Source organism: Dendrobates tinctorius, unplaced genomic scaffold (assembly GCF_039654945.1).
Source record: "Dendrobates tinctorius isolate UK_male_01 unplaced genomic scaffold, ASM3965494v1 ptg000069l, whole genome shotgun sequence".
In the NCBI taxonomy this organism is placed as follows: Eukaryota; Metazoa; Chordata; class Amphibia; order Anura; family Dendrobatidae; genus Dendrobates; species Dendrobates tinctorius.
The window spans coordinates 28,612,748-28,625,862 of NW_027361737.1; the positions used below are offsets into that span (position 1 = coordinate 28,612,748).

The window sequence follows — 13,115 nt, forward strand, 5'->3', positions numbered from 1 at the left end:
ATGTGACAGGCTCGATGGCACTGCTGTGACAAAAGTCACTAGAGGATAAGGGAGATTTTGAATATCTGCACACACTTTTGGACACTGGACACTTTTGGATTGTGTGAGGCCCACTGATATCTGAGCGCTATGTGACAGGCTCGATGGCACAGCTGTGACAAAAGTGACTAGAGGATAAGGGAGATTTTGAATTTCTGCACACACTTGTGGACAGTGGACACTTTTGGATTGTGTGAGGCCCACTGGTATCTGAGCGCTATGTGACAGGCTCGATGGCACTGCTGTGACAAAAGTGACTAGAGGATAAGGGAGATTTTGAATATCTGCACACACTTTTGGACACTGGACACTTTTGGATTGTGTGAGGCCCACTGATATCTGAGCGCTATGTGACAGGCTCGATGGCACTGCTGTGACAAAAGGGACTAGAGGATAAGGGAGATTTTGAATATCTGCACACACTTTTGGACACTGGACACTTTTGGATTGTGTGAGGCCCACTGATATCTGAGCGCTATGTGACAGGCTCGATGGCACTGCTGTGACAAAAGTGACTAGAGGATAAGGGAGATTTTGAATATCTGCACACACTTTTGGACACTGGACACTTTTGGATTGTGTGAGGCCCACTGATATCTGAGCGCTATGTGACAGGCTCGATGGCACTGCTGTGACAAAAGTGACTAGAGGATAAGGGAGATTTTGAATATCTGCACACACTTTTGGACACTGGACACTTTTGGATTGTGTGAGGCCCACTGATATCTGAGCGCTATGTGACAGGCTCGATGGCACTGCTGTGACAAAAGTGACTAGAGGATAAGGGAGATTTTGAATATCTGCACACACTTTTGGACACTGGACACTTTTGGATTGTGTGAGGCCCACTGATATCTGAGCGCTATGTGACAGGCTCGATGGCACTGCTGTGACAAAAGTGACTAGAGGATAAGGGAGATTTTGAATATCTGCACACACTTTTGGACACTGGACACTTTTGGATTGTGTGAGGCCCACTGATATCTGAGCGCTATGTGACAGGCTCGATGGCACAGCTGTGACAAAAGTGACTAGAGGATAAGGGAGATTTTGAATTTCTGCACACACTTGTGGACAGTGGACACTTTTGGATTGTGTGAGGCCCACTGATATCTGAGCGCTATGTGACAGGCTCGATGGCACTGCTGTGACAAAAGTGACTAGAGGATAAGGGAGATTTTGAATATCTGCACACACTTTTGGACACTGGACACTTTTGGATTGTGTGAGGCCCACTGATATCTGAGCGCTATGTGACAGGCTCGATGGCACTGCTGTGACAAAAGTGACTAGAGGATAAGGGAGATTTTGAATATCTGCACACACTTTTGGACACTGGACACTTTTGGATTGTGTGAGGCCCACTGATATCTGAGCGTATGTGACAGGCTCAATGGCACAGCTGTGACAAAAGTGACTAGAGGATAAGGGAGATTTTGAATTTCTGCACACACTTGTGGACAGTGGACACTTTTGGATTGTGTGAGGCCCACTGATATCTGAGCGCTATGTGACAGGCTCGATGGCACTGCTGTGACAAAAGTGACTAGAGGATAAGGGAGATTTTGAATATCTGCACACACTTTTGGACACTGGACACTTTTGGATTGTGTGAGGCCCACTGATATCTGAGCGCTATGTGACAGGCTCGATGGCACTGCTGTGACAAAAGTGACTAGAGGATAAGGGAGATTTTGAATATCTGCACACACTTTTGGACACTGGACACTTTTGGATTGTGTGAGGCCCACTGATATCTGAGCGTATGTGACAGGCTCAATGGCACAGCTGTGACAAAAGTGACTAGAGGATAAGGGAGATTTTGAATTTCTGCACACACTTGTGGACAGTGGACACTTTTGGATTGTGTGAGGCCCACTGATATCTGCGCGCTATGTGACAGGCTCGATGGCACTGCTGTGACAAAAGTGACTAGAGGATAAGGGAGATTTTGAATATCTGCACACACTTTTGGACACTGGACACTTTTGGATTGTGTGAGGCCCACTGATATCTGAGCGCTATGTGACAGGCTTGATGGCACTGCTGTGACAAAAGTGACTAGAGGATAAGGGAGATTTTGAATATCTGCACACACTTTTGGACACTGGACACTTTTGGATTGTGTGAGGCCCACTGATATCTGAGCGCTATGTGACAGGCTCGATGGCACTGCTGTGACAAAAGTGACTAGAGGATAAGGGAGATTTTGAATCTCTGCACACACTTTTGGACACTGAACACTTTTGGATTGTGTGAGGCCCAATGAATATCTGAGCGCTATGTGACAGGCTCGATGGCACAGCTGTGACAAAAGTGACTAGAGGATAAGGGAGATTGGATTGCTTTTAAAAAAGCAGTTTGCGGAGCAGTGGGTAAACAGCAATGCCAGCCTGTCAGGAAGCCTTAGAAGGCAGCCCAACAACCAACACCACTGATACACCACTATATAGCCTCCCCTTGCACTGCACACACAGTGACTGGTGTGTTGTGCAGGCCAAATTGCTAGCAGCAGAAGCAGTTTTTTTTTCTTCTCAGCAGGACAAAAAAAAAAAATTGGGATTGCTTTTAAAAAAGCAGTTTGCGGAGCAGTGGGTAAACAGCAATGCCAGCCTGTCAGGAAGCCTTAAAAGGCAGCCCAACAACCAACACCACTGATACACCACTATATAGCCTCCCCTTGCACTGCACACACAGTGACTGGTGTGTTGTGCAGGCCAAATCGCTAGCAGCAGAAGCAGTTTTTTTGTCTTCTTCCCTGCCTAACGCTCTCCCTACAGAATCAGCAGCAACCTCTCCCTATACTAAGATCGGCAGAAGTAAGATGGCGGTCGGCATGCACGCCCTTTTATACCCCCTGTGACGCCCACCAAAGCAAGCCAATCACTTGCATGCCCTTCTGAAAGATGGTGGTGACCCGTGCCTATGTCATCACGTTGCCCACAGTGTCCGTGGATCCTGATTGGCTGAAAAAGAGCGCAAAACAAACTTTTGAAACGCGACTTTGGCGCGTAAGTCGCCGACCTCGTGGCCGACCTCATCCTAGGGTCGGGTTTCGTTTCATGAAACCCGACTTTGCCAAAAGTCGGCGACTTTTGAATTTTTTCGACCCGTTTCGCTCAACTCTAGCAATGATGCATAAATTTAGCCCATATTATAACGCTGTGAGTGAATCACCTGAATTAAATAGGAAGCAATCGTAAGGAGAGACATATGGGGCATATGCACTAGACAGTCTATATAGGTGCAAAGTAATAATATTCCCATAGAGGGTATGCCTATATGTGACAAAGTATATAAAGATGCATACATTTAATCCATAATATAACGCTGTGAGTCAATCACCTGAATTAAATAAATAAATTAATTAATAAGGAGAGGCATATGGGGCATATGCACTACATAGTTTGTATAGAGAGGGTGATATGGGTATAAATAACACCAATAGGCATGACCTGATGATGGTCACCGGTTCAAGGTGTGGCGCACACCCCAACGCGAGTTTTGGAACTTAGTCCTTCGTCACCCCCTGGCGGACCAACTACAAGGCCGCATGGAACCGATGTTGCTGGTTTGCTAGGACCAGATGGTTAAAAGGTCAATGAGAGAGAGGCCATCATTCAAAAATATACTCTTTACTGAATGGCATATTTCATAAGGGTTATATACAAGGGATAGCAAGTCTTATGGACATTTCCTTTACAGTACAAAGCATTATTCCACACGGAATCCTTCCTCTGTAGTATTCTCCAGGGCTTTCTACATCCAATGTTTCTCCCTACTTCGTTACAACCCATCTTTAACGTTACAGTCCTTATTAACAAGTCTCCTCTACTTGTTCAGCAGATCTGCATCCTATTTCTTCCAGTACTGGTGTCCTAGAACTCCGGCTCAGGACCCTTCACAAGTCCAAGTCACTTAGTCTTGTTTTGACCCGTTAGCTTCCAGCGTGACAAGCTCGGTGTCTCATGGCTAGGCGTCCTCTCCTAGGACCCGTCTCCAGAAGGTCACTCTGTCTCTTGCCTCTCATTTTGGATCACCCCAAAATGTGTCACTGTTCACCTCGGACCTCTGGGTCCGCTCACTCAGCACTCCAGGCTCTATCTATCTTCCTAAAGGTACTGTCACACTTAGCGATGTACCAGCGATCCCGACCAGCGATATGACGCGGTCAGGATCGCTGGTACATCGCTAAGTGGTCGCTAGTGAGCTGCCACATAGGCAGATCTCACTAGCGACATCGCTGGGGACGGGGATCGCTACTTACCTGTCACACCAGGCGATCCTGCGTCCTCCCGCCCGGCTCCACGCGTCGCTCGTCCTCACAGCAGGAAGCGCCACAGGAAGCTGACGACGAGAAACAGTCCTGAACGTTCTCGCGCGATCAGCGATAACCAGCGGGGGAGCCGGTCGCTGGTAAGTATCAGACACAGAGATATCGCTAGCAATATCGCTATAACGTCACTAGTTATAGCGATATTGTTAGCGATATCTCTTAGTGTGACAGGCCCTTAACAGAAAGCAGCCACTCTCCCTAAGATGCAAGAGATTACTCACACTACACCACAACAACACAATTGGTGTCCTCAGGGGTAGGAACGTAATAGCCATTGTCCACCACCCTTACATGCCTAAAAAGCTCTCGTATAAAAGTCAATAGATCGGAGTCAGGCTCTTTCTACCTAAGTCCATGTGGCTGCTTTAGAGATCAGGAAATATACGTTTAGTGTTAGACTTAGTGACCAGTCTGAAAATTTCAAGATATCTGAACTTTGTGAATATACATGGTGGTACTAAAAAATGCTACTATAATCATGATTTAGGCTGTGTGACCACGATGCGTTTTGTTAAGCGTTTCCGCAGCGTTTGTGCCAGATCAGACGCTGCAGAAATGCTTAAAAGATGTATCAAATTAATTAGCATGCGTTTTTGGCTTTTTGTGCCAATGCATGCGTTTTTAACCGCTCAGGAATCGCTTAGTGGCTAAAAACGCAGCATGCTCATTAATTCCCACATTGCTCAGCGTTTTTAGCCATCTCCAATGTTCCCAGAAATCGCGTGTCAAAAAACGCGTCAAAAACCGCACAAGAAACGCGCGGAAAAAGACGCGCGTTTTCTGGGAAAGGGGATCCTTTTCCTGAGCATTTAAAAACGCTAGCGTGGGCACATAGCTTTAAACAATAAGTCATTTTCTGAGGACACATTCCCCTTAAGATATTCAATGTTAATCTGAGTGACTGTACCTACACACTACCTTACTATTATTTTCTGTGACTTATATAGTATATAAATTTATATATATAAATTGTGTTTCTTGGAGGCATAAGCAATACTCCTTCTGATTCTGTCCCTGTGGAGTGGGAAATGAATGAAATTCTATGCTTTGTGTTGCAAATAAAAGACTTTGATTTGAAAATGTGTAAAAATCCTAACAAAGCCAAATTGTGGGCCAGAGAGCGTGACTTGACAACCATGTCAAATAGATCGGAGCTAATTTTTTTATTTTTTGGAAGAAAGCAAGGGTCCTTGGCCAAAATGAGGGGTTCTGTAGTTATGCAAAAGAACAATGGCACAGAAACAAGAGCGCCTTGTGTATAGATCCTATAAATGAATGAACAAGAGCGCAGCTCTGGAGCACACAAAGGAATCATTCACATTTCTCTCCCAGTATACACACATCCTTCACTGTGTTTGTGGACTGGACGCCCAAGCTCAGCAAACCCGCCAGCTTGCTCTCCACATTTCCTCTTTTATGGCGTAAGTATTGAAGTAAAATTTTCAAGCGTTGTATATGAAAGTCCGTGTTAGATCTTGATATTGTAAATCATTTCCTTGATCCCCAGGGCACGGAATTAAGTTCAGGCAACAACAGAAAACGTTGTGCTACGGTCACTGCATTTTCATTTTCTTATTTAAAGGAAGTGTCACAAGCCTGTTCAGCCCTGTCTTCATTTATAGTTCCGACATAAAAGGGTCTGAGACAAAATGGCAGGTTTCCTCCTTGAATAAGACACTAACATTTGTATCTCCTTGTATAGGGGGAATGCAAATCCAAAGTAGGGAACGAGACTATTACTGTACCTCCATATACCTTTGATTTTTCTAGTGGTTCTTTCAGCTGGATAACAAAAGCTGTTAAACCCGATAAATAAAATATATAGTGGTGAGCACCATTATTATACATAGGAGTGCTCAGTAGTCTGGCGCAAATACAAATGTATACCCAAAACAAGAAGAAGACACATGCAAAAAAATTTTTAAAAAATAGGGAAAATAGGCACCAAGAGAAAAATAAAGTTTGTGTGGGACAAAGAATCAATCCTGAAGAAGCTTGACCAGTGAAACCTGTGGGCAATGTTTAACTAACATTAAGTTTCTCTTTCTCTTGGAGCCTCAAATTTGGTATTCTCCATCTTACCTCTATATTCCCATGGGCCATAAACTTTGGATTGTTTATGCATTTTAAATGTATTGGTCGTATTGACATTGCATTTATTTGTCACTCTCCGATGTCCTTACTTTCCTTTACAGGATGATTTCTTACTGCTAGTAACTTATATACAGTGGGTATTTGATCCCTTGCTGATTTTGTAAGTTTGCCCACTGACAAAGACATGAACAGCCTAAAATGTTAATGGTAGGTTAATTTTAACATTGAGATAGAATATCAAAAATAAAATAAAAAAAATCACATTGTATAAATTATATACATTTATTTGCATTTTGCAGTGAGAAATAATTATTTGATCCCTTGCCAACCATTAAGAGTTCTGGCTCCTACAGACCAGTTAGACGCTCCTAATCAACTCATTACCTGCATTAAAGACAGCTGCCTTACATAGTCACCTTTATAAAAGACTCCTGTCCACAGACTCAATTAATAAGTTAGACTCTAACCTCTACAACCTGGGCAAGACCAAAGAGCTTTCTAAGGATGTCAGGGACAAGATCATAGACCCGCACAAAGCTGGATTGGACTACAAAACCATACGTAAGGTGCTGGGTGCGAAAGAGACAACTGTTGGTGCAATAGTAAGAAAATGGAAGAAATACAAAATAACTGTCAATCGACATTGATCTGGGTCACCTTACAAAATCTCACCTCGTAGGGTATCCTTGATCATGAGAAAGGTGAGAGATCAGCCTAAAACTACACGGGGGGGAACTTTTTAATGATCTCAAGGCAGTTGAGACCACAGTCACCAAGAAAACCATTGGTAATACATTACGCCATAAAGGTTTATAATCCTGAAGTGCCCTCAAGGTCCCCCTGCTCAAGGAGGCACATGTGCAGGCCCATCTGAAGTTTGCCAATGAACACCTGGATGATTCTGTGAGTGATTGGGAGAAGGTGCTTTAGTCAGATGAGACAAAAATTGAGGTCTTTGGCATTAACTCAAATTGCTGTGTTTGGAGGAAGAGAAATGCTGCCTATGACCCAAAGAACACCATCCCCACTGTCAAGCATGGAGGTGGAAACATTATGTTTTGGGGGTGTTTCTCTGCTAAGGGCACAGGACTACTTCACCACATTTATGGGAGAATGGATGGAGCCATGTACCGTAAAATCCTGAGTGACAACCTTCTTCCCTCCGCCAGGACATTAAAAATGGGTCATGGCTGTGTCTTCCAGGAAGACAATGACCCAATACATACAGCCAAGGCAACAAAAGAGTGGCTCTAAAAGAAGCACATTAAGGTCATGGAGTGGCCTAGCCGGTCTCCAGACCGTAATCCCATAGAAAACTTATGGAGGGAGTTGAAGCTCTGAGTTGCCAAATGACAGCCTCAAAATCTTACTGATTTAGAGATGGTCTGCTAAGAGGATTGGACCAAAATTCCTCCTGACATGTGCGCAAACTTCATCATCAACTACAAAAAACATCTGACTGCTGTGATTGCCAACAATGGTTTTGCCACCAAGTATTAATAGTGATGAGCGAGAATACTCGTTACTCGAGATTTCCCGAGCATGCACGGGTGATCTCTGACTATTGGATGTGCTCGGAGATTTAATTTCTGTCGCCGTAGCTGCATGATTTGCGGCTACTAGCCAGCCTGAATACATGTGGGGATTGCCTGTTTGTTAGGAAATCCCCACGTGTATTAAGGCTGTCTTGATTTTCTTATTTTTTTTTTTCATCTTTGCACTATAGAATATGAAAATTTGCCTAATACCATGAAATTTTAATGTTTAAATATTTATTTAACTTTAATATAAATCAACCCATAATCACATCATGTGCTGTATCTGTGAACTCTGACATTGTCTGTCAGGTGATCCCATTGGCGCCGTTTTTTGAAATTTTGTATATATACATAAGCAGTGGAGTAACTACAAAGTTAAGGGCCCCGATGTGAACTTTCAAATGGGCCCCCCCATGCCAAAATGCAAGCACATCTCCGCTCCATACACCTCGTACACACATGGCTCCGCTCCGTACACCTCGTACACACACGGCGCCGCTCCGTACACCTCGTACACACACGGCGCCCCTCCGTACACCTCATATACACACACGGCTCCGCTCCGTACACCTCATACACACACACGGCTCCGCTCCGTCCAAAATTGTACACAAACAGCTCTGCTACATCAACACTGTAAACCCCTCCTAACTCCACACATAAACTTTACCTCATCCAGCACCATGACAACCAGCACAGCAGAGTCCATACACTGAGGCCCCTGATCATGTGACCCCTGAATCCTCCCCTCCTGTGACCTTATCACAGGTCCTGTGCATACATTAGAGAAAACAGCCTAGCGACGTCATGAATGTTCAATTGTGGAGGAGAGGAGGAGGTCTTGGGAGGACCAGATATTACATGGTGGGAGACATCGGAAATTTGACACTTGACACATGCACAAAAACTGTTAACATCTTTTGTTAGCACTTGCTACTTACAGTTACATATATTTTACAACATTATTTTTTGTGCATGTGTCATGTGTTCTGAATCTATTGATTTCTTGCTTATGCAAGCTTTGGGAGATCCCTGCCTCTCTCTTTTGGGACATGCATAAAAAGCCATTTTGCCCAGCGAGCCCATACCGGGCAGCACCTTTCTGAACCCTGCTCATGAAGGTATTATTCACATGTTCAGGTTTTTAAATATATTAGATAGGACTGCTCCGAGAAGGGTATGCCTTGACGCGGCGGAGTGGCTTAGCGTACTTTTTTTTGCAAAAAAACGTATCAACAAAATACCCTGGTTTTGTTAGCATCTTTTACTAGCACTTGCTACTTACAGTTACATATATTTTACAACAGAGTATTTATACACGTTTGTCATACTGTGTTTTGTTTCTGTGTCTTAGTTCTTGGGTGGTGTGAACAGGGTCTTATTGACCCGTTCAGTTTTTGTGCATGTGTCATGTGTTCTGAATCTATTGATTTCTTGCTTATGCAAGCTTTGGGAGATCCCCGCCTCTCTCTTTTGGGACATGCATAAAAAGCTATTTTGCCCAGCGAGCCCATACCGGGCAGGACCTTTCTGAACCCTGCTCATGAAGGTATTATTCACATGTTCAGGTTTTTAAATATATTAGATAGGACTGCTCCGAGAAGGGTATGCCTTGACGCGGCGGAGTGGCTTAGCGTACATTTTTTTGCAAAAAAACGTATCAACAAAATACCCTGGTTTTGTTAACATCTTTTACTAGCACTTGCTACTTACAGTTACATATATTTTACAACAGAGTATTTATGCACGTTTGTCATACTGTGTTCTGTTTCTGTGTCTTACCTTACAAATGCTGGAGAGACTGTGTGAGCCACAGCATGCAATAGAGCTTTTTATAGACAGTTATCTGTCATTGCTATGAGGAGCAGTATTGCACCTACACATTTATTGAGTATTATCACCTGGTTCAGAGAAAGATTTGTACATATCTATCCATTGTACTTAAGTAGAAATAATTAATAATAATAATAATAATAATCTTTATTCATGTTTCCTGAGTGCCATTGGGTGATTGCTATTCCTATTATAATTGGACAAATTGAAATGGGTACTGTCCAGTCTCTGCAAGACTTGTGCTGTAAGTACATCTTACTGCGTAGTATCATAGATTTAATGTTTTTAGTGTTGCTGCTGTGCTTCCTTTTTCTATGTTATGCAGTCATTGTAGCTTGCACCTATTCACACTTAGGAGGTGCTGGTCAGGTTTTCCTCTATATTTTACTATTAGGGGTGTGACTGCCTCCTACCTGATTCTGCACTCCTCCCATTTACCTGCAGGTGATTTTAATCAGTTCTACTTACCCATTTAAATTGTAGGCTCATGGCCTGGGAGAGACATGTCTGTCTTTTAACTATAGGCTCATAACCCAAGAGCCGCAAGTACAGTAGGATAGAACCCATCAGAGGGAGGTCACCTTGCCGTGGCTGATGGGCATACATAAATTGGCCAATTTAGGACCTAAGAACCTTCATTATTTTGTAAGTACATCTACTGAGTAGTAACATAGTTTAGATTTAATGTTTTCAGTGTTTGCATATATCTTGGCTCATACAGAGTGCTGCTGTTTTTCTTTTTTACATATAATGCAGCCAATGCAGTTTGCACATATTCACACTTAGGAGGTGACAGTCAGGATTTCCTTTATATAGTGTTATTAGTCTTGCAGAGGTTAAATCATACAAGTCCTCAAACTATTTGATAAGGGACGTAATATATCCCTAACTGCCCACTGGATAAATGTAGTGGTGGCTGGGCCTGAGGCAGAAAACACTTTTGGTGAATGTCTTACCCACTACCAAGGACTGCTGGAAGTTTCTCTGTCCATGTTGCCTCCTCTTCCTCCATCGCCTCCTCATCAGGTCAAGGTACCACCTGCATGACCATCTTCAGCACAGTACTCCCACAGGCGTTGGTTAGGGGGGTGGGGGTGAGTGTGAACACAGTGGCTTTTTGGCAGGGTGTCCAGTCAGAATCTCTCCCTTAGTTCAGCTGTGTCCTATCCCTACACTAATGGGAGCAGAATGGTAGTGGCACTCATGATTTGGCCTTAATACAGGCTGGGTCACGTGCTGTGCCAACCAATCACAGCCACCCCAATACTTGGCATGGCTGTGATGGCTCCTGAAGTTCCCACAATCTAAAAGCTTGCTGATTGTCTGCACTGCAGCCTTTCAGCAAGCCTTATTAGACTGGCAAACCCGAACAGGAAACCGGAAGTACAGTAAAAAGTCAGTGTCCGGGGTTCAGCAGGTATCTGGTACGGACCCTGAACTTTACCATTCAGGATGGTTCATCCCTAGTTGTCTGGTGTTATGTGTTTCTAGTAAAGAGATTCATTTTTACGTATTACTCTGGATGTGCCTTTTTATACTGGTGCGCCTTTTTCTTGTTTTGGATACATGATGTTACATGCAATGACGTATAAGGGTATGTGCACGCATTTAGTATTTCAGCAGAAAAATCAGCTGCAAATCTACTGAAAATATCTGAAGTATAAAATACATACATTTTTGATGAATTTTTTTTATGTGTTTTCCCCATTCTTTAGAATAGATGAAAAACACTGTAAAAATACTGATAGAATTGACATGCTGCGGATTTGAATCTTCTTCAAATCTGCAAGGAAAAAATAAGCAATGTGTGCATGAGACTTTAGGAATCTCATTAGCTTTGTTGGCTGTGGAATATCCTCCAGTTTTTGTGACAAATCTGCACAGAAAAAAAAGGGACAAAAACCCAGAAAATACTCAAGGTGTGCACATACCTTCATGAAAGTATTGTCCCCTAGAAGTCATTCTCTACTTACAGAGCCATCATGGCCATACACTAAGGATTTGTGGCCTTGTAATGAAGAGCCTTACTCCCCCTGAGCACTGCTGAATACACTCTGTGCTTTTGGACGTGAGCCCACAATATGAAATATTTTTGCAAGATCAGTGCTGTGTGTGAAGGGGGCTGGCTGATCGGCTGCAATCCATTACTAAGCCAGTCCTGTTCTCTGTAACAGCCTATTCATACAAAGAACGAGTCTGGCTTAGTAGCTATTAATATGAGCAGTGAGCCTGCCCCATTCACACACAACACTGTGGATGTGTCGACACAGAACATTTTTTCCTACGTTGGACCTTAGCCAAAAGTGGAGAATACCACCACTGATATCTTTAGATGAGGGCACTTTGCTAATTCAAACCTAATGGAAAATGCAGAATTTTTCTAATACATATAAAGATAATTGCTTTTCGAGCTGGACAACCCCTATTACAAAAATACTAGGATGTAATAATTAGCAAATTGACCTTGTTATAATCACTGATTTTCTGTGTAAGGAGAATAGATATGTCATTGTAACATGACAATGTAACAGCCATGCTTCATACCTGGGTCAAAGTTGTCGCCAGATGCTTGACACCCATCCTCATCATCACAGTCACCACTCGCATCCTCGCCTTCTGACCTGCCATATCCTCCGCTGCCCTCTGTAATGCGCCAACGCTCTGGCTTGATCCTTTTTTCACTGCCCATCTAAAAACACAAAAGTAAAGGCATCATTTGTGGGAACATTTTATAGATTATAGGACATCTAAAAAGGGTCTGTCAGCACAAAATGACTGCTCAAACCAAAGAAAGCACCTTGTAGAGCACATAGCCCTAACACAAATCAGATTAAACTCGTTGCTTCATTGGCCAGAAATCGTTCTTCATTCAGATATGATAATGAGGTGTGTGGTGCACCCTTGGTGCGGGGCAGTATTTCAGTGCACCTTCCCACCTACTTGTTTTCCATCTATCTCCAACCTCTTCTTCCTTGATTGACTGCCCTTTCTTTACAGGATTCAGATGAGGGTCTAAATAGATAGAAAGCAAGAAAGTGGGAAGGTGCACTGAACTGCAGGACCAAGGTGTAATGAGAACAGCTGATCACCTTTAAATAAAGCATAATTTCTTGAAAACACAGCAACAGATTTGACACTAAAAGTATGATTTTTATTACAGCTATGTCTTCTACAAGGTGCTGTGCTTGGTTTGGACAGTCATGTTGTGCTGAAAGACTCCTTTTAAAAGGTAGCAATACTATCTAACTTTTCTGATAAATATACAGCAGAGGAAT

At 43.2% G+C, this 13,115-nt stretch overlaps 1 protein-coding gene across 3 annotated transcripts in view; it reads right to left on the minus strand.

The window, feature by feature from the left end:
- Positions 1–13,115, minus strand: part of LOC141095321 (glypican-5-like) — a 442,719-nt gene that overhangs the window by 77,656 nt on the left and 351,948 nt on the right. For all 3 annotated transcript variants that reach the window (XM_073581289.1, XM_073581288.1, XM_073581290.1), the window contains one exon: positions 12,385–12,529. In XM_073581289.1, the coding sequence (XP_073437390.1) occupies positions 12,385–12,529 (145 nt within the window). The remainder of the gene's footprint in view (positions 1–12,384; positions 12,530–13,115) is intronic.